At 35.8% G+C, this 20,113-nt stretch overlaps 1 protein-coding gene across 1 annotated transcript in view; it reads left to right on the forward strand.

Annotated features, from left to right (window-relative positions):
* Positions 1 to 20,113, forward strand: part of LOC150110257 (dynein axonemal heavy chain 5-like) — a 972,373-nt gene that overhangs the window by 137,332 nt on the left and 814,928 nt on the right. The window contains exons 19-20 of the mRNA XM_090394637.1: positions 10 to 191; positions 13,858 to 14,031. Coding sequence (XP_090250763.1) covers positions 10 to 191; positions 13,858 to 14,031 — 356 coding nt within the window. The remainder of the gene's footprint in view (positions 1 to 9; positions 192 to 13,857; positions 14,032 to 20,113) is intronic.

The raw sequence follows: 20,113 nt of genomic DNA on the forward strand, positions 1-20,113 counted from the left end.
TTATATTAGAGGGATCATCAGCTCCAAATTTGTGCCGCTCATGTTTTAAAGTACATGTACGTCTTTGTATTCCAAGTTATGTTGTGGAACCAAATCTTGATGATGTGCAGTCAGCAATTAGTAAATCTGCAGAAATTATTATTAATGTTGCAAAAGGAATAACCCAGTGGAAACATAGAGAAAAACAGGAGGTAAATATTTGTTCCTTAATAAGATTATTATATAAATAGAAACATGCTTTCACACACACACACATATATATATGCACATACATACATACATACACACATGGTAGTCCTCGACTTACAATGGGGATTCTGTTACAATGTCTCCGTCGTAAGTCGAGGACGTTTTTAATTCTTGATTTGTTTGATTTCTGTTATAATATTTTAATAAATTAGGTTTCTATTTAACTTAAAATGGTTAAAAATGTATAAACTTACAGAAACATTTATAAATTATTTATTAGCACATATAATATATACAAAATTAAGAAAGAAAAATTTAAGAAAAGTACATAAACACATATCAAAAATGGTGCACTTACTTTAATTTGAAATTCCTTTAAATATTAGTTAATTATTATTATTATTATTATTATTATTATTATTATTATTATTCCTGATACCTCCAAGGAGTCCGAAGACTCATCGCGGGAGGACACCGACAACTGTCTCAACCACTACACCGAACCTCTACTACAAATCATCTCCATCAATGCCATCTCTATCATACCGCCCACCTCCATCACCACTACAACTAGTATTTTTTGTCTGTAAATTGCGTGTGTTCTGAAGGGCCGATTTGTCTGTATGCGGAATGAAAAACCTGAGTTTCCGCGAGAAAAAACCCTGCTACCTCCGTATGAGATCGGCTAACTCATCTTTGATTGAAATCGTCCAGATAAAGATTCCTCCCGTCGCGACGAGAATCGAACTTCAGCCTATTCCAATTGAAGGGTGCAATGTACCGTCGTTCTTCCAATTGCACTACGGAGGCACTCCATAGCACAATTGGAAGAACAACGAATATTTAACATAAACATAAACAAAAAACTTATTAAATAAAATTTATTAAATAGACAAAAATTACTAGCTGTGGTGGTGGTGGGCAGTAGATGGCATTGATGTAGGTGATTGGTAGTAGAGGTTCTGTGTAGTAGTGGAGACAGAGAGTTGTACAGTAGGTGTCCTCCCAAGATGAGTCTTCAGACTCCTTGGAGGTGTCATGAATAACAATAATAATAATAATGGTGTCTTTAATTAAACAGGTGAGAATAACCATATAATAATCATATCAGGTTTGGATGATATGGTTATTTCTTGCGATTGGGAGTAGCTCTTTTTTAATCAGAAAATTGGTTAATGTTGTCTGTGGAGTTTTTTTCTTTTTTTTCTTCATATATTTCATGATAACATCTGACTGCTTCATGAATTTGCTTTTTGGCTTTGGCGACGCGATCAGTGTCTTGATCTATATTTTTGAGTAGCTGAAGTCCTTCATTTAGTTAGAAAATAATTCAGCTAATCCTTTCACAGTAAATTTTTTTAATGATTTCTCTTCTTCATCTTCCTCATTATTCCTTTCTTCTTCTACAACTCTTTTGTTTTGGAAAATCAAGTCTTGATCAGTCAGTTCACCTTCTTTGTGATCTCTATTTCTTCTATATCGGTAATATTGATTTCTAGATCCAGTTTTCTTGCAATTTCGATGATTTCTTCACTAATTTGTTCTAACATATCTTCGAGTGTCTCCTGCGGTAGTAACTTCTAAAACATTCCTCGCATACATTGTTCCGATACATCCTTCTATGGAGTTCCAATGTTCTGGATATATTGGTTAATATTGTGATTTTTACGAAAATCGCATAATGTTATAGCATCATTGTCCATTGCTGTTATTGCTTGAGAAAAAGCAGTTTTCAGATAATACGTCTTGAATGTAGCAATCGAACCTTGATCCATTTGAATCACAGCTATTGTATTGGGTGCTAGATACATCACATTTATATTTTTATTCAAATTGCTGATGTGAAGAGGATGTCCTGGAGCATTCTCAAGCAGCAATAGAATTTTAAAAGGAATGTTTTTTTTTCGAGACAGTAGGCACGTACTTCTGGAATAAAACAATTTAAGAACGAGTCTTCGAATAAAACAATTGTCATCCAAGCCTTACGATTACTCCTGTAGTAAATCGGCAGCTTATTCTTATCAATGTTTTTGAAAGCTCTGGGGTTTTGTGAATGGTATACAAGAAATGGTTTTAATTTAAAAGCAGCAGCATTTCCTCCAAGAAGAAGAAGCATAATCCTATCTTTAAATGCCTTAAAACCAGGTGGCGATGTAGCTTCTCTGTGAGTGTAAGTTCATTCTGGCATTCTTTTCCAGAACAGTCTGGTTTCATCTATGTTAAAAATCTGCTCTAGCAAATAGCCTTCATCTTTTATCATCTCTTTCAGATTTTTCTTGAAAATTTCGGCAGTTTCAACATCGGGACTAGCAGCTTCTCCCGTTATTCGTATGTTATGTAAGTTAAATCAGCTTTTGAATCGATAAAAGCAACCTTTACTGGCGTTAAATGTATGCTCACCGTATTTATTTTCTTGTTGTTTCCTTAAATTGTCAATCATGCTTTTGTTTGAATCGTAAACAAACTGAGAGGAATATTCTTGTTGAATATTCTATGGAAAGTTGATTTGATCATCTATCCATATCATTAAAAGCTTCTCCATTTCATGAATTGGCCCTTCTCTTTTTTTCGTTAAAATTGTACATTTCATATTAACTGCCCCTTTAGCTGCCTCCATTATTCTTGATTTATCTTTTATAATTGTTGAAACAGTTGAATGCGATAGTATTTCTTCTCGTGCTATTTCACCAACTTTCTTTCTTTTGTCATATGTTAAAATAACTTTCATTTTAACATCTAAACTTAAAGCTTTTCTCCCCCTTCTTTTTTATGTTGGAATTTTCATCGGTAGTATTACTTCTCTTACTGGACATGATAGGGTTACAATGAGATACAAAAATTGCAACGAGAGAAAGAACACTTCAATTGCTGATTAGCAACTAACGTCGATAAGTTAGAAGTGGGTGAAATCATAGTAGCGGCTATTCCGTAATGATGATAGACTTTGCTTGTCGATTTATGGCGATGCATATACAAAAGCAATGTGATATATGTATGTACTGTATATGCTGACGGCAAAGTTAAATTAGAGAATTTTTAATAATAATTGTTGCCCAAATCGTCGTAAGTGTGAATCGTCATAAGTCGAGTCATCATAAATCGAGGACTACCTGTATATAAACATATTTGTGAGACCTAACTTTCCCGGGGTTGGACAACATAATGTGAACACCTGGGAAATAGGTGATATGTCTTTATTAATAAGGTGTGAGACCACCATTGGTCTTTAATACAGCTACCAACCGTCTTGTAATAGATTCATACAACTTTTTAATAGTCTCCACCAGAATGTTATACCATTCATTGAATCAGAATATCTTCAGCTGCTTGAGAGATGTTGTGGGAGTGAATCTGCTTCTCACTCTACTCTTCAAAATTGTCTACAGTGGTTTGAAGATATTCAAGTCAGGTGATGGACTGTCCGTGGCAGATGTTGAAGTTCTTCATGAAAAATGGTATCATTAAGGCATATTCCGGTAATTGGACCACATTTTTTTATTAAGCTGAAAGCAATAAAGAAATAAAACCCAACAAGTTTCATAAGTCGTTTGACTTATGTCTTCAGGGGTTAAAGGTAACTTAAAGTTTAAAACAACAAAAAAGAGAAATTATTCAAATATAGTTCATACTATACAGTTGTAGCTGTCTGACTGTTCATAAAATAAAAAAATCAGAATGCAGATTCAAACAGTTTCAAGTTTAAACAATGCTGGATGATGCCACATTCTGTTGTTCACATTCATAATGTCCGAGGTCTGACTGAGGTGTATATTTTTTATCAAAGCTTACAAACATGCTTAGAATTCCAACACAATGCAATAAAAACCAAGGCTTAATTCTACACCAAGTTTGGTCAGCTTTGATAAAAAATATGCCTCAGTCAGACCTTGACATTATGAACATGAACAACGGAACGTGGCATCATCCAGCATTGTTTAAACTTAGCATTGCTTTGAATCTGCATTCTGATTTTTTAATTTTATGAACAATCAGATGGCTACAACTGTATAGTATGAACTATATTTGAATAATTTCTCTTTTTCGTTGTTTTAAACTTTAAGTTACCTTTTACCCCTGAAGATGTAAGTCAAACGACTTACGAAACTTGTCGGGTTTTATTTCTTTATTGCTTTTAACTTAATAAAAAAATGTGGTCTAATTACCGGAATATGCCTTATGAACTTCTAAACTACAGAAACCTCCACTTACAATGGTGTCATTATTGGGAAACAATGATACCAGTTGTAAGGCCATAGGATGCACGTTATACATTTGGGCCATAGGATGCACGTTATTGACCAGAATGTCCACATATGCACTGGCATATGTAACTGAACTATTTAAAGTTATGATGGGACCAGCCAAATACTAAGATATGGTTGCCCAAAACATCCGAGATCCACCTCTTGTTTGGCAGTCTGAATTGTATGCTTCCTTGGGGGTTCTCCATACATAAACCCGACCTGTTGTTGAGAATAAAGTGAATGCTTACTCATTGGACCATATCACTCATTTCCAGTCATTAGCTGCCCAGGTTTTATGTTCCTGACACCATTTTTTTTTTTTTTTTTTGCAGTTTTGCATCGGATTCCATGATTAAAGGTTTAACAATCACTGATCGTCAGTGGATGTTGGTTTTGTGAAGTTCTCTGCAAACTGTTTTTGTGGAAAATAGTCTTCAAAGTGGATATTGAGATCAGCTGTCACTTTTGCTTCAGTAGTTCTGTGTTTGGACACAATCACAATCCTTGTTAGTGCTTGACAGTCTTCTCTGTCATTTAGTTTCAGTTTTCAGCCACTATTCTTCTTCATCGATAATGTCTTCAGTCATAACTGTGGAGACTGTTAAATTTTGTTGAAGTACACCATGTTGTTTTAGTCTCGCGTATTGTGACAAACAGTGTTTTTGTGCTCTGAAGATGCTGGTTATAATACCAGCGAAATATCAGCATCAAGTTAATAAATTAATTATTTACTTAGTTTCTGTGTTCTATTATAGCATTAAAATAATAAACAACATGTGGAGACTGTTGTGTTTGACACACTGTTCAATTGAGCTTTTCTGGTTACAGATGCTCCTATTAAATGAGTTCCTATAATTTGTCCTCTTTGGAAGTCTAACAAGTAATCCATTTCACCTACAGCTTGGAGTAGCTAGTCCCTTGTACTATACTAGCATACAACCTAGAGAACACAAATAAAGAAAAAAAAAATTGTATTGTTTGTTTTTTTTATAGTGTAGCCTACACTAATAACAATAGTGTTCACATTATTTTGTCCAGCCTGGGTGCCATCTTTTGGCAGTTGTAATTTCAAGTTGGTAAGTTCCTTTATGTTGTCTATTGAACTCTTTTGTAGTCATATTCTCCTTCTCATGCCCTCAATATTCCCCAACATAATTGCCTTTTCCAGTGATTTGCATAATATGCCCAAAGTACATTGGCAAAGGGATATTAGATCCGGCATTATTTCAAAGCTGAATGTTAGCAGAAACATATGAAAGTTTCATAAAATTTGACCTGAAAGCTTACATGAATATAATCCTCAGCATTAGATTGCCATATCTTGCACTACTTAAAAGAACATAACTCCTGTTCAAGCACCCATATGTTTGTTTTTTATTAGTACATTTTTTTGGCATGTCAGGCCAGTGAGAACTCTAAAAAAAAAAAAAAGCACTAATAAAAGGCAAACATACAGGCCCTTGGGTAGTAGTCATGTTCTTTTAAGTAGTACATGCTAAGGCAATTCTGATGCCAAGGATTGTATTCTCATAAGCTCTTGGGTCAAATTTTACAAAACTTTCATCAATTTCTACAAATATTCAGCTTTGAAATAATGTTGAATATTTAATATCCACTTTTCCTATGTAATTATTGAAATCTCCCTGAAGAGCTACCACATTGGCACTATTACTAATAATCCTTCCCAGCTTCATATCTGCCGAAAACTAAATATCTCCCTGCAATTATTGGCAATGATAATTGTTGAAGAATACAGGCTCAATACTGACCCCTGAGGGACCCAACTTGTAACCTTCTGCTTCCTTGATACTACTCCTCATACATACCTCTCTGATATCCATCAGACGGCTAATCACTCCAGTTCACTAACTTGATATCTAAACCAGTATGCTGTAATGTAAATGTCAGCTTATTATGTGGAACCCTGTCAAATATCTTTGTAAAAAAAAAAAAAAAATGGAGTGGGGGGGGGGCAGTATATGCTCAACCACTCTAGATCACTTTATTATAAAGGCAATTAAATGAATTTTTAATGGCAGTTGTGAAATTCACAAAAATAAATAATAATAGTTTTTATTATTGCAGTATTTTGATCAGAAAACTTACTAGTCACCATCAATGCATCTGCATAGTCACAAGGTGATGCTAGAACAAAGAATGCTGATCCTGTTTATAGAACTGAGCCACATGCTGTAATGTGATCTTGCAGGCAATAAAATAAGATTACAATTCAAGCTAAAATTAAGTGATTGAAATAATATTAAATTTAGATAATGAATTGAATGACATAGCATTATATTAGAGGCAGCATTATATTGAATGACAGAGCATAGTATAACCAAGTGGAAAACTCCAACAACTATCTCTAACCTAGAGCATTATATCAGCATTAAAAAAAACAAAACAAAGAAACTGGGCAAAGTGCACTGCTGTTTGTCATTTATGAGAATGAGACTTGAGACTCTTCCAAATCTTGGCAATAGAGAGGCAGTCATTCCAATTTAAATTTGGATGGTGTGGAAGTGCTTCAGCACTCTCTTGAAATAACTGCTTAAACCTAATCCTACACAGATGTAAAAGGCGAGTATATTGTGGATATTATTTTCAGTGTCTACTCCATATTGAGCAAAGTAAGATTTTTCAGGCTTATTGTTGTTGATATAAGATTAATGTTCTTGTAGTTGTTTTTCAACAGAATATCCTGGTCCAAAGTACAAGTGGAGGTAATCACACTGAACCTGGTAAATACTAGGGAAGGAGAGAGGGGGCTGTTTATCTTTTGTTAATGGTGACCAAGAGGAGATTTTGTTGATAGGAAAAAAAAAATGTAGAACTAAATAGTATCTTTTTCAGGATCTTAGCAATCATCTCAGAGATGCCTGCAATATTTGGGATAGGAACTTGCTGTTCAGGTTTAGTGTTCTTGGGGTGAAGCTATTCTGTATTATGATGCATTGGATGAATCTCAAGTTTTGTTGGAGAGCTTGGGAATTGGAGCAGATAACATGTGCTCTGTTGAGCAAAGATTTGAACATGCCTATTTTTTGAGATGGATGATGTGCTGAATCTTGTTGTATTAGCAGCCTGTGAAGTTAGGTTTACAGCGAACAGCTGTAGCACGTATTCCAGAAGGAATGCCAGAAACGAGGATGTTCAGGAAGGTAAATTTTCCATCCTTTTCTTTATCCATGGATGAAAGCTGTTGATTTTGGTTAAAAAGGTTGGCAGAGATACTTCTGTGCCTTGCAAGATGGCAAATGCATCATCCATGTATCATACCCAAAGGAAGGCTAGGATTGTATGGAAGAGAATAGAGATTCCTCAAGATGCTCTAAATAGAAATTGGGCAGTGCAGGTGATAAGAGGCTTCCCATAGTGGTTCCTTTAATCTGTTTGTATAATTGGTTTCTGAAGATTAATCTTATTTCAGGTTTATTAATGTTGATATATCTGGCCTTGCTCAGCACAGGTTTAGGTTTGAGCAGTTGTTTAAAGAAAACGCTGAAGCACTTCTACGCTGCCTAAATTTAAAGTCCAGAATGACTGCCTCTCTATTGCTAAGATTTGAAAGGAGAGTCTCATCCTTATAAATAGTAAACAATAGTGCATCCCCCCTTCCCCCCTTTTTTAAATGCTGATATAATATAATCTTGTATCATTAAATATGATGCTGTCTCTATTGTAATACTGTGGCATTTAATTCATTATCTAAATTTAATTTTTATTTCAATCATTATAAAATTTTAATTTTGGCTTGAATTGTAATCTTATATTATTTTGTAACCATTTGCAAGGGCTCTTTTCAGCACGTGGCTCAGCTCGGTAAATAAGATTACAGTCTTTGTTCTAGCTTTGCCTTGTGCTTATGCTGATGCACTGATAATAACCAGTTAGTTTCTGGTCGAAATATTTGCGATAATAAAAATTATTATTATTTATTCTTGTGAATACATGTCTAATAAAGGCAATTATATTAAAATAAACATGCAAAGAAATTATATTCTTATTTTATCCTATATATATGTGGAGTACAAGAGGCCTCTAATGTACTTCACATATAAAGACCATGGACCTCACATTAATTACCTTTATATCCCATAAATGTTAAACACACACACCCTTTTGAGATGTGTGTAATGCTATGCATTATGGGAAGGACAACTACTCAAACTCGTTTTGATCTTTATTGAGGTAATGTTAAAATGCAGTAGTATCTCTCCAAAAAGTCAGTGATCTACAAGATCATTCTAAATCTCACTGAGTGACACCCTTAAGTACCATTGCTAAACTCATCGTTCCTGACCTGGATCATTCCAAGACAGGAGTGTTGGTTCCAGACAGCTGTGGTGGCTCAATTCAGTGATCATGAAAAAACCAGTCACCAAGTGGAATTACTCTATTCTACTCTACTCTACTCTACTCTCCAGGAAGTAAGCAAACACAAAGACAAACATTAATTCATCAATGGGAGCCAGACCCAGAAGAGTTATCAAAGTTGAATTAATGCAAAAATCATATCTGTTTATCAAACAGTTCTAATTTACCATATACGAGTAGCAAAAAGGTGCTTCACCTTATTAAAATTCTCTGCATTAGAGATATAAGTAGAAAGTTTATTTTTCACTTGGTTAGAGTATAATAAATTAGTTTAATCCTTTATCCAAGTGTGAGCAAACAAAGTTTGCACCTGAAAGTATCTCCAGGACTGAGGTAAGGTGGTACAACACCAGGGCAACTCATTGCAAAGGTGGAGCAAGCTACCAACACTCCTATCTCAGTATCTCCTGAGATAGGAGTGTTGGTATCTTGCTCCACCTTTGCATAGAGTTGTCCTGGTGTTGTATCACCTTACCCCAGTCCTGACGATACTTTCAGGCGCAAACTTTGTTTGCTCACACTTGGATAAAGGATTAAACTAATTTTATTATATAACTAGAAAGTTTTTATTTGCTTGGTAATTAAATTAAACTTGCAAAAAAGGCTGTTTTTGTTTTAATCCTTTGTCCAAGTGTAAGCAAACAAAGTTTGTATGTGATGTACATCACAGCTAGGCTTTTTATATACAGAGGCCAATCACTTCATTTTAATTGCCTTTGTATTATATAATGCATCATTCCAGATGTGTATAGTGCTATGAATTCTGGGAAGGGACACTACTCAGACTAGTTTTGACCTTTGAGATTTCATCAGGTGCAGTCAGACCCATAATGCAAAAACAGTAATGTGAAGTCATTGGTCTCTACATACAAATAGCCTAGTCTTGAATTTACTTCACTTGCAAAATTTTGTTTGCTTACATTTGGATAAAGGACAAGAATATAATTTCTTGCAACTAAGTGAAAAAAAACTTTCTATATCTATCTAATTCAGTGAATTTTAATAATAATGTATTGCTATTTGTATATAGGATTTTTGCATTAGTTCAACTTTGGTATCTCCTCTGGGTCTGGCTCCCACTGATGTAGGGCCCTTGGAAGTGGTCTTAATCTCTGCATTCCATTAGATGCTTGCCTCTGGTATAGATTCTACTGATGTGACCTTCAGTAGATGCTTTTCCTTTGAAGGGGGGGGGGTTGCTCAGTAGTAGGATTTCCCTGTCACTGAGTGGAACCACTGCTGTGTATATTGAAGCAATCAAGAGTTAATGAGTTAAAATGATCCTTTGTGTCACTCATTGAAATTAGTGATCTGACCGATCAGCTAGTTTTTGGAGGTGATCCTTTACTTATAAAAAGGTAAAACTGGTCTGGATAGTGGCCCTTTCAAAAATGCATAGCATTATAGGATACAAAGGCAATTAATGTGAAGCCACTGGCATCTATAGACAAGTAGTCTATTCATGAATGTACTTCATGGACAGACTTTATTTGCTGTTTGCTTATTCTTGGATAAAGAATAAAACAAGAATATAGTTTCTTGCCAAGTTTAATTTTTGCAACCAAGTGAAAAAAACTTTCTGTAGTCAATTAGGTTGCTAAAACAAAAGTTCCCCTTAGCAGATACATGCTGACCTTCTCAGATAACATTACCCCCATTTGTCCAATGCTGCATATGATCTCTGACTAATTTAGCCAAAATCTTAACAAGTAGTACAGAAGAAATACAAAGTTGTCTATAGTTTGACACTTCCATTCTCCTACTATATGTAATGGCAATTATCTTACCCTCCTTCAACTCCTGTGATACCTTTCCCATAGCTGCACTCTCAGTAAAAAGCCACGTCAACAAAACTCTCAGCCCACATCCTTTTAAAATAGGTGGCAAAATCCTATCAAGTCCCATTGCCTTATTGACATCTAGAGTACTTAGAATTTGTAACACACTTTCTTCTTCTTCTACTACCAAACCTTGAATCTTCCCCATCTACTGATAAAATCTTCTTTTCCAGGATGAAATACTCCAGTGTATTTCATCCTGGAAATGAAGGTCAGCATTAAAAAGACAAAGACAATGAAAATAGGTAGAATTATTGAAAATGTCAACTGTGTTGTGAATGGGGAACCTGTGGAACAAGTAAAACATTTCAGCTACTTGGGCACGATTTTTACTGAAGATGGTAAATTAAATATGGAAATAGACAGCAGAATCAACAAAGCTGGTATGGTAGGAAATCAATTGAATAAATTAATATGGAATAAGAGAGAAATTAGTTGGAACACTAAATTAGCTGTATTCAAGACAGTGTTCAAATCAGTTTTAACTTATGGATCTGAGAGCTGGGTCAGAAGTAAAACACTTGACCAAAGACTAGAAACTGCAGATATGAGAGTCCGGAGAAAGATTAGAGGCGTGAACAGATGGCATCAATGGCAATATCATATTAAAAATGAGAATATTAGGAAAGAACTTGACATTGTCAGCATCCAGGAATGCATTAGCAGAGCTAATCTCAGGTGGTATGTCACTTAAACAGAATGGGCAAGGAAAGATTAGCAAAACAAGTGTTCTCTGCCAGGTTGGCAGGAAAACGACCCAGAGGAAGACCAAGATATAGATGGATTGATACGGTACAAAGTGCCTAAGACAATAAAAATATAAGATCTGATAATGTTGGAGTCTTCACAAGTAACAGACTGATTTGGAGGAAAATTGTAGATAGGAAGTTAGTAATGATGTAAATTTTTCATGTAGTACTATCATATCCTGTACACCCCTTGAGGGTACATGGCAGGAATTTGATGATGATGATGATGATGAATTCCAGAAATTGAATTTCTTTTCATTCCCTTTCAACTCTTGCCAACTGAATGGCTTGTTTATGCCAAATTAACTATGGGGGGGGGCTCTTTTTTTTTATAAGTGCATTGGACATGGGAGAGGCATATACAATGGCATACTTAGATTTTGCAAAGATCTCTAATGGATTTCCACATGACAAGTTGGTAATTAAATTGGTATGTATGAGGTTGGATAATAGATTCAGATGTTGGACTGGAGATAGTCTCTCTGATATGCATCAACAAGTTGTGTATGGGTGAGAAATATTTTGATAAAGTGTTACTAGTTAGTGATGGTCATTAGGCATCTGTTTTGGGCCATTGCTGAACTTGTATGTTAATTACACTGGGAAAGTTTGAATGGAGACAAGCAGTTATTTACAGATGATGCATGATTCGGAAAAACTGTGAGGAGTAGAGCAGATATTGCAGTATTACAACAGGACTTGAATGGATGAGGGAGTGGGATTAACAATTCAGTGCTGCAAAGTGTAAGGGTTTAAATTTTCCCTACTGTATATTGGCTATACAATTGTTGGGGATATTGTCAGAGAGGTGGAAGAAATAAGAGATTGAGGGGGGGGGGAGATATGATAGATAAAGACCTAAAATGTAGAGGACACATTGCTAAAATTGTGAATACCGTGCATTGGAATCTAGCAATGATGTGTAGAAGTAAGGAAGATTTGGCTCCATTGTATGAAGGCCTTTATCATGCAATATGGACTACTGTGCCATATTTGGCTACCTGGTTTTCCAGATGATAAAGAAATAATGGAAAGAGTTCAGAGGCAATTGACTGAGACATTTTCTAGTCTCTAGAAAGTTGAGGATGAAGAAAGTTGGAGAAAATGTAATTTTCAGAGTTTAGTGAATAAGAAGAGGATATGATAAAGGCATAAGTTGGTAAGTGCTATTACACTTTAATGTAGAAAAGAGGTTTTTCATAGAATAGAGGAAAGGAAAATAATAGGTCATCTCTGGCAGTGTATAAGGATAGTGTGAGTAGGAGAGTGGGAAGCAAGATTTTTGCTTTGAGAGTCATGAGTGATTAGAATGCATTGCTTGAGAGTGCAATGAATGTAGAGAATGGTAAATGCATTGAAAAATGAAATATGTGTGTGCGTGCGTGCGCGCGCGCATGCAAGTGAGTGAGACAAGAGGGACAGGCTCTTTGATCATATGTTCTTGATCTTGACATTATGATCAAGGACAGGCTCTTGATCATAATGGAATTATGATTCTCTTGATCATGATGATAATTATAATATAATAATTATTATATAATAATAATAACAAATTTTATTTTAACTAGATACACACATGACAGCACTGTCTTTAATAATAGACGAAATCTGAATTTTGGAGTCTTTGTTATTCACTATTATACAGGGTTTCCGCGAGAGAATGTCAGTAGTTTAATGGAAATATTTATTGGGAAAAAAAAATGCATGACACCTTAAAGTGTAAACTTTTTTCTTTTGGATGGTCAAGTTCATTGTCTAGCCATCATTTCTGTTGTAGTGCAGTATTTGCAATTTTTTTTCTTTTAAATCTTGTAATGCAGTTGCTTTTGATGTTTACACCATATCCTTTATATAACTATATACAAAGAAAAAAAAAATCTAATGGTATAATGTAAGGACTACAAGATATCCAATACACGGTTTCTTTTCTACCCACCACATATTTGGAATAGAGACTTCCAGCATTCTTGGGCATCACACAGAATTATGTTTCTCAACATTGACATATTCTTTAAATTGATTATACCACCACTTGATGCACTTAATATCAGATGGACCTGACAGTTTGCTTAAAGTGTTATTGAACATAAATCATTTTCACTGAAATGTTGGGAAATTGCTGAAATGTCACTATTTTAACACCCACTGATCAGAATAGGATAGAGGCTCACATGCACAAAACCAAATGGTGAGAAAATATCTTTGACTGGTTACTCTCCAAAACATAGACTATTTTTTTAACAATTTTGTTCAAAAAATATCTTCTAAAAACACTGACATTCTTATGTGAAAACCTTATATCAACAAAGCTTTATTGTATCTGCAGTTATATCTTACACATTATTTCCAAAATAATTTCTATAATTTTCAGTTGGTCCTTAGTATTGCATAGATGCATTATTTTTATTTAATTTAATTTAATTTATTTATTATTATTATTATTATTTTTTTTTTGTGAAGAGAAAGAATAGTACACTTGATTCTGACAAGATTCTGCTGTTTGACGATAGCCATATTCTAGTAGCAAGGACATCAGCTCATTGTATGCCTTCTCTTTATCGAGTAGTTTCTGAGAATAAAGATATTGTAAAACTTAATCGTATCCTATCATCAAGTCTACAATTTACAAAACTGGTAAGTATTTTATAATTTTTTAAATTAAAAATGTCAGTTCAATTTAAAATGATAAACTTCAGACAGTTAATCTGTTTAAAAAATGCTCTATTCTCTAGAAAGCTTGTCAAAAGGATTTCCTTGAATATTTTGTTTATTGAATATTTCCTTGAATCTTGTTTACAGTATACTCTTAAGCATGTTGACATAATTTTCCTTAATGCACTTAGATTGTTAGTTTGAGAAGGTACTGAATATTAAGATAAACATGCATATTAAACATATACATATTATACATGTTTATCTGCATAGATAAATGCATATGAACCAAAGAAACAAATTTCTTGAATCGTAAAGGACAGAGTTCACTACAGTAAAGGTTTCATTTTGTTGTAAGGCAAAGTTGGTGGAAAGGGAAATGTACTCCTTTCTTTTAGGCTTGCACAGTGATCCGAATGCATTTTTGGAAATTATGGAGACAACTACCGTGTTTGAATAAAAACTTTAGTTTACTATTACTCCTTGAGTGTTGCCGCTAATTTCTTGGCTAGGTGGTAATTGGGACTGTCTATTCCTTCCACTATTGGTCGAAGGGGCACATTTTGTTTGTGTATTTTCGGAACCCCATATATTCTGGGGGGGGGGGGGCTTGTGGGGTTTGAGTTTTTTAACTGTGTCTGGTGGCCAAGAAGTGACGGACTTTAATAATTTTTCTGTTTTGTCCTTTTTCCTCTTTGTTGGGTTATAATTTACCATTTTATATGTGTTGTTATCGGCTACTAGTTGGTTCATTTGCAGTATGTATGTTGACCTGTCAAGGACAACAGTGGCACTGCCTTTATCCGCTTTCGTTATTATTATGTTTTGTTTGGCTTTTAATGATTTAATTGCTGCTAATTCTGTTTTAGTCAGGTTGTTCTGTATGGTTTTCTTGGTATTTAGGACATTACTGGTTTCTAGTCGTATTTTGTCTGCTATGTTGTTAGGTAGGGATCTGATGCCTCTTTCAATGTGGTAGATAAAATCTAATTTGTTTACCTTTTTAGGCACTATTGCGTAGTTCAGTCCTTTAGTCAGCAGCGTGAGTTCGCCGTTGTTCAGGGTGTGGCTTGATAAGTTAATCACATGGTTCTTGCTTGTCGGTGGTTGGTCGCTCCTTGTCTCCTTTGTTTGTTGTTCATTGTTGTTTCTCGGGGAGGAAGTCATCTGATGAGAACTTCACCACACAAAAACATGGTACGAAAGAAAATTTAAAGAATCCTGCGAAATCCTGAAAAACCACCCAAATATCAACAATAAAGATGGTATGAAAATTCCAAGGATCTGGATGGCACACATTCAGCCAACCTAATATGAAAGATTCAACATAAGTCAGGACTCTAGCCAATCCGCTAGTATTAGAAACCATTCCACTCCAACTGGCTGGAATGATGTTAATATATGTATATAGTAGACAACACAAATAATAGGACTCTAGCGTTGATGTATATTTTTTTTTTTTTTTTTTTTCACCAGAGGTCAGGCCAACAATTGTGGTAGTGGTTAGTCAGTGTCTTTAACGAACCAGTATGATTGTAGTATAGCTTGTTTCTTGTGTATATTTGTACGCTCCAGAAGATGACCTTGACATAAAGGTCGAAACGTCGAATTGTAAAATTTTAGTAATAGTAAACTAAAGTTTTTATTCAAACACGGTAGTTGTCTCCATAATTTCCAAAAATGGAAATGTTCTCCATTGGATTAGTTATTGGGATAAAATAACTGCAAACATTTTTCACTGGTTCACTTATGAATTGGTTCCATGAAAATTTATTGAAAGATTGTTTATCAAATTCAATTTGTTGAAAAGGCAATTTATCAAATGACAATTCATCAATAAAAAAAAAATTCACTGATAGGTTTTTGATGAATTATAAAAGAATTCATCGAAAAGTAATTTTTTCTTAAAAACCATTGTTTAAAAGTGGTAAGAATTCTTCCTCATTGAAATGTAATAATTATTTTGTTGCATTTTAGAACATTTTATGTTATTATATATACTGCTTCATTGTGCAGAGAGTGATTTATCTCTAGAGACCAAATTTTGTTCTACCAAATTGTGTACAATAACACTAGTCAGATTGAAATTAAAACTTTAATATATATGTTAACTGTAAAATTTCATTAAATTTCGTTCAGCCAGAGCAGAATTGCTAATAAAAGTAACTAAAATTGAAATTGGTGCAGACAGCTTCTTGTACAGACAACTTCTGCGAATTCTGCTAGGTCAGAGAGTTATTGTAATACATAATTTTAACATGTTGTTTCTTTGTAGCCCTGAATATAGTTAAACAGAAAACTGGAACGGTTCGACTATTTTTTGTAAAAGTTTCAAATATTGAATCGGAGTAAAATTCATCCTATAATCATTGCTGTACTGACATCACATATTACTATTAGTAATAATTATTATTATTATTATTGTTCCGGGAAACTCCAAGGAGTTGACAGACTCATCGAGGGAGGCCCTAACATCATGTCTGGAACAACTATTCAACATTCACACAGTATCTATCATATCTTGCCTTGAACTCATTCACGGTCGTAGCACCCACAACAGACTCTGGAAGCTTATTCCACTCATTCACCACTCTCCAAGTAAAAAACCTAGCTCTAACACCCTTGTCAACCACGCTTTTGCCCAGCTTCCATGCATGGCCCCTAGTCCTCTCACCACCAGTCATATTTTCAAAAATATCTTCTGGATCAATCTTATAAAAACCCTTCAGTAATTTGAATGTCTCAATCATATCACCCCTCCTTCGCCTATCGTCCAATTTCTGCAACCCACAAATCCTCAACCTATTCTCATAAGGTTCATTCCACAGACCTGCTATCATCTTGGTCACTCGTCTCTGGACCCTCTCCACTTCCTCCCTATCACGAAGAAACCCTGGTGCCCATAACTGGGCACAGAAGTCCAGATGGGTCTTATCAAGGCTCGATACAGAGGAACAACAACTTGTTTGTCTCTGCATGTTAAAGTATTTTTCATAAGCCAAGTGATTTGGTGAGTTGTTTTAGTCACTTTTGCAATGTGCTCCCTAAACTTCAACTCCCTATACACCAGCACTCCCAAATCCCTGGCCTCATCAATCTCCTGGAGTATGGTTCCACCAATGCGATATACTGCTGCTGTTCTTTTCACCCCAAAGTGCATAACCTTACACTTTGCCACATTAAACTGACATCCATTTTTCGTAGCCCAGTCCTCCAAACTATCCAAATCATTCTGTAAAATTTTAACATCCTGTGCACTCACAATTGCTCTACCCAACTTTGCATCATCAGCAAACAAGTGAACACTTCCTCTCAAATCCTTTCCAATATCATTGATGAACAAATTGAAAAGCAGTGGTCCAAGAACAGAGCCCTGCGGCACTCCACTAGTCACAAGACGTCTTTTTGACTCCACTCCTGAATAAACCACTCTCTGGTATCTCTCCTTCAACCACCCTCCTATCCATCTTACCAACCCTATATCTATCCCCATCTGCTCCAGTTTACTGATTAGGGTTCCATGTGGTATCCTGTCAAAGGCCTTGGCAAGGTCCAGTAGTATCACTGTAAACCCATTACCCCTATCCAGTTCAGCCGTCACTGTGTTATAAAACGTGAGCAAGTTACTGAGGCATGATCTACCCTTCATAAAACCATGTTATCCCCCATACAATATCCCATTTTCATCTATCCAATCCTGTATTCTTTTCTTGACTAATTTCTCTAAGACCTTAACAGTGATTCCTGATATGCTAATCAGTTGGTAATTTACAACAGCAGTCTTGAAACCACCTTTATGCAGTGGAACTATTTTCCCCTCCTTCCACCGGCTCGGGACTAACCCAGACCCGAGACTCAAATTAAACAAAATGGGCAAGGGTACTGACAATTCTTTAGCTGTTTCTCGTACTACACGAGCTGGTATACCACCCAATCCCACAGATGTATTGACATTGAGATTATGCAATAGACTACTCACCTCCACTTCATTCACCGCAATTCCCGTATAATCTACTGGTTTATTCGTTTCTGCAATTCCACCACCTGGATGATATATTCTTGCAAAGTGCTCACTCAGTAACTCAGCTATCTCAACTGATTCAGTTACCTCCCTACCATCGTCATTCTTTAAAATCATTCTGCCATGTACATTTTTCCTTTTACTTGCTACATATCTAAAAAACTGTTTAGGATTCTCTTTTGCCTGCATGGCCAATGTTCTTTCGTAATCCTTTTTTGCTTTTCTTACCACACTCGTCACCCTTCTGGCCTGCGCTTTATACCATTGATGTGCCTGCCGGTCACCTTTCTCCTTTAATTCCCTCCATAGTTGTTTCTTTTTTTGCAGCTCAAGCTTAATGGTGTTATTCATACAGTTAACCCCTACTTGATTTATTATTCGGACTCTGGGTATACAGTCAGCCATTGCTTCATGCAAGCACTTCTTAACTACCTCCCATGCACTATCAACTTCTAGTCCTTGCAGTTGTACATGCCATGGCACTGAGCCAATCAAACTCCTAAGCTTGTCATACTTTCCAGCCCGATAATTCCACATGTACCCTGTCTTAATTGAAAATTCTACACCTTTAGCCACCTCCCAAGTCAAGACCCTATGATCACTCTCACCGATTGGTGGCAATGTGGTCATATTTGTTACAGCCAAATCCTCAGATGTAATTACTAGGTCAAGCACTCTCTGACCCCTAGTATTTTCCATTACATGCTGTCGCAGATAGTTATCCCTTAATAACCGCATAAAATCCAATTCCTTCCTCCTGTGTGTCCTCTCCTCACTCCAATCAATGCGACCATAGTTGAAATCTCCCATAATAATCACCCTCCTTCCACTCATTTCTTCTATTTGCTTGTGCATACTGTCACCACCATCTTTTCCATCACCTGGTCTATAGCAGCACCCGATTGTATATTTAGTTCTGCTAGCCACAATCTCACACCAAATGGCCTCAAATGTGCTCTTTTCTCTATCCTGCAATTCAACTTCTATTCTCCTTGGCTGTAGCTCATCAGCTATCATCAACAATACTACTCCCCCCCCCCCCATTTTATTCTCTCTGTCATTCCTGAACACACTATACTCATCACATTCAATCCCACTAGCTATATCATCTACAGTCAGCCATGTTTCACTAATACCAATAACCTGTGGTCTGGAAGTGCCAACCATGGCCAAAAACTCTTCCTTCTTGTTCCTAATACTCCTAGTATTAGTGTACATGAATTTAAGACCCCCATTAGCCCCAACCCTACCTTGATGCCTTATACTAACTATCCCACTCTGGTTTGTTGTCCTTATTTGCTCTAGCATATTATATTCATTCTTACATTCAACTGCCTCCCTAAGGACTATATCTACTCACCCCCCTTAACAAATCTAGTTTCCCTGAATTTGCACATCCACTACATTCAGCAACACTTTCTCAAGTCTTCTTACACCATAACCATTCAAATGCAAGCCATCCATCTTATATAGATCCTTTCGCCCATCAAACTCACTCCACACGTCCACAAATTCCACACCACTCGTCATACATAACCCACGCATAAAGTCATTCGCAATTATGGCCCTCCTTTTAAACATTTCACTGTCATACCATGGCAAAAGACTAATCATTCTAACTCTCTCACTCTTTTCTTTTGCTACCTCAAACAATTCATTCAGGTCTTCTATCATTTCCATTTTATCTCCTTTCAAATCATTCGTACCTGCCACAACAATCATTTCTTTCACCCTTTCCTTTTGCTCTCTAATAGACTCAGTTACATCCTTTATGGTCGCACCAGGTTGGTACGATTTTGTCAAATCCTCTACTAACACACCTCGTACTAACGAGTCTCCATACAGCGCTCTATCCTTCATTTTGTTCATGTTCACATTCATACGCCTATTTTTCCTGTCATACCTTTTATTATTGGTTGGTTCATTCAGTCGACTTTTGTTCATGCACTCTAGCTGCTGTTTTGCCCTTTCTATCACACCATTCAACAACGCGATCCACTCAGTGCATCTATCTTATCTTTTTTATTCTCTGAGAAACCATTA

The sequence above is a fragment of the Typopeltis vanoorti genome, chromosome 1, assembly GCF_054136105.1.
Source record: "Typopeltis vanoorti isolate ZY-2024b chromosome 1, IOZ_Tvanoo_1.0, whole genome shotgun sequence".
Taxonomy (NCBI): Eukaryota; Metazoa; Arthropoda; class Arachnida; order Uropygi; family Thelyphonidae; genus Typopeltis; species Typopeltis vanoorti.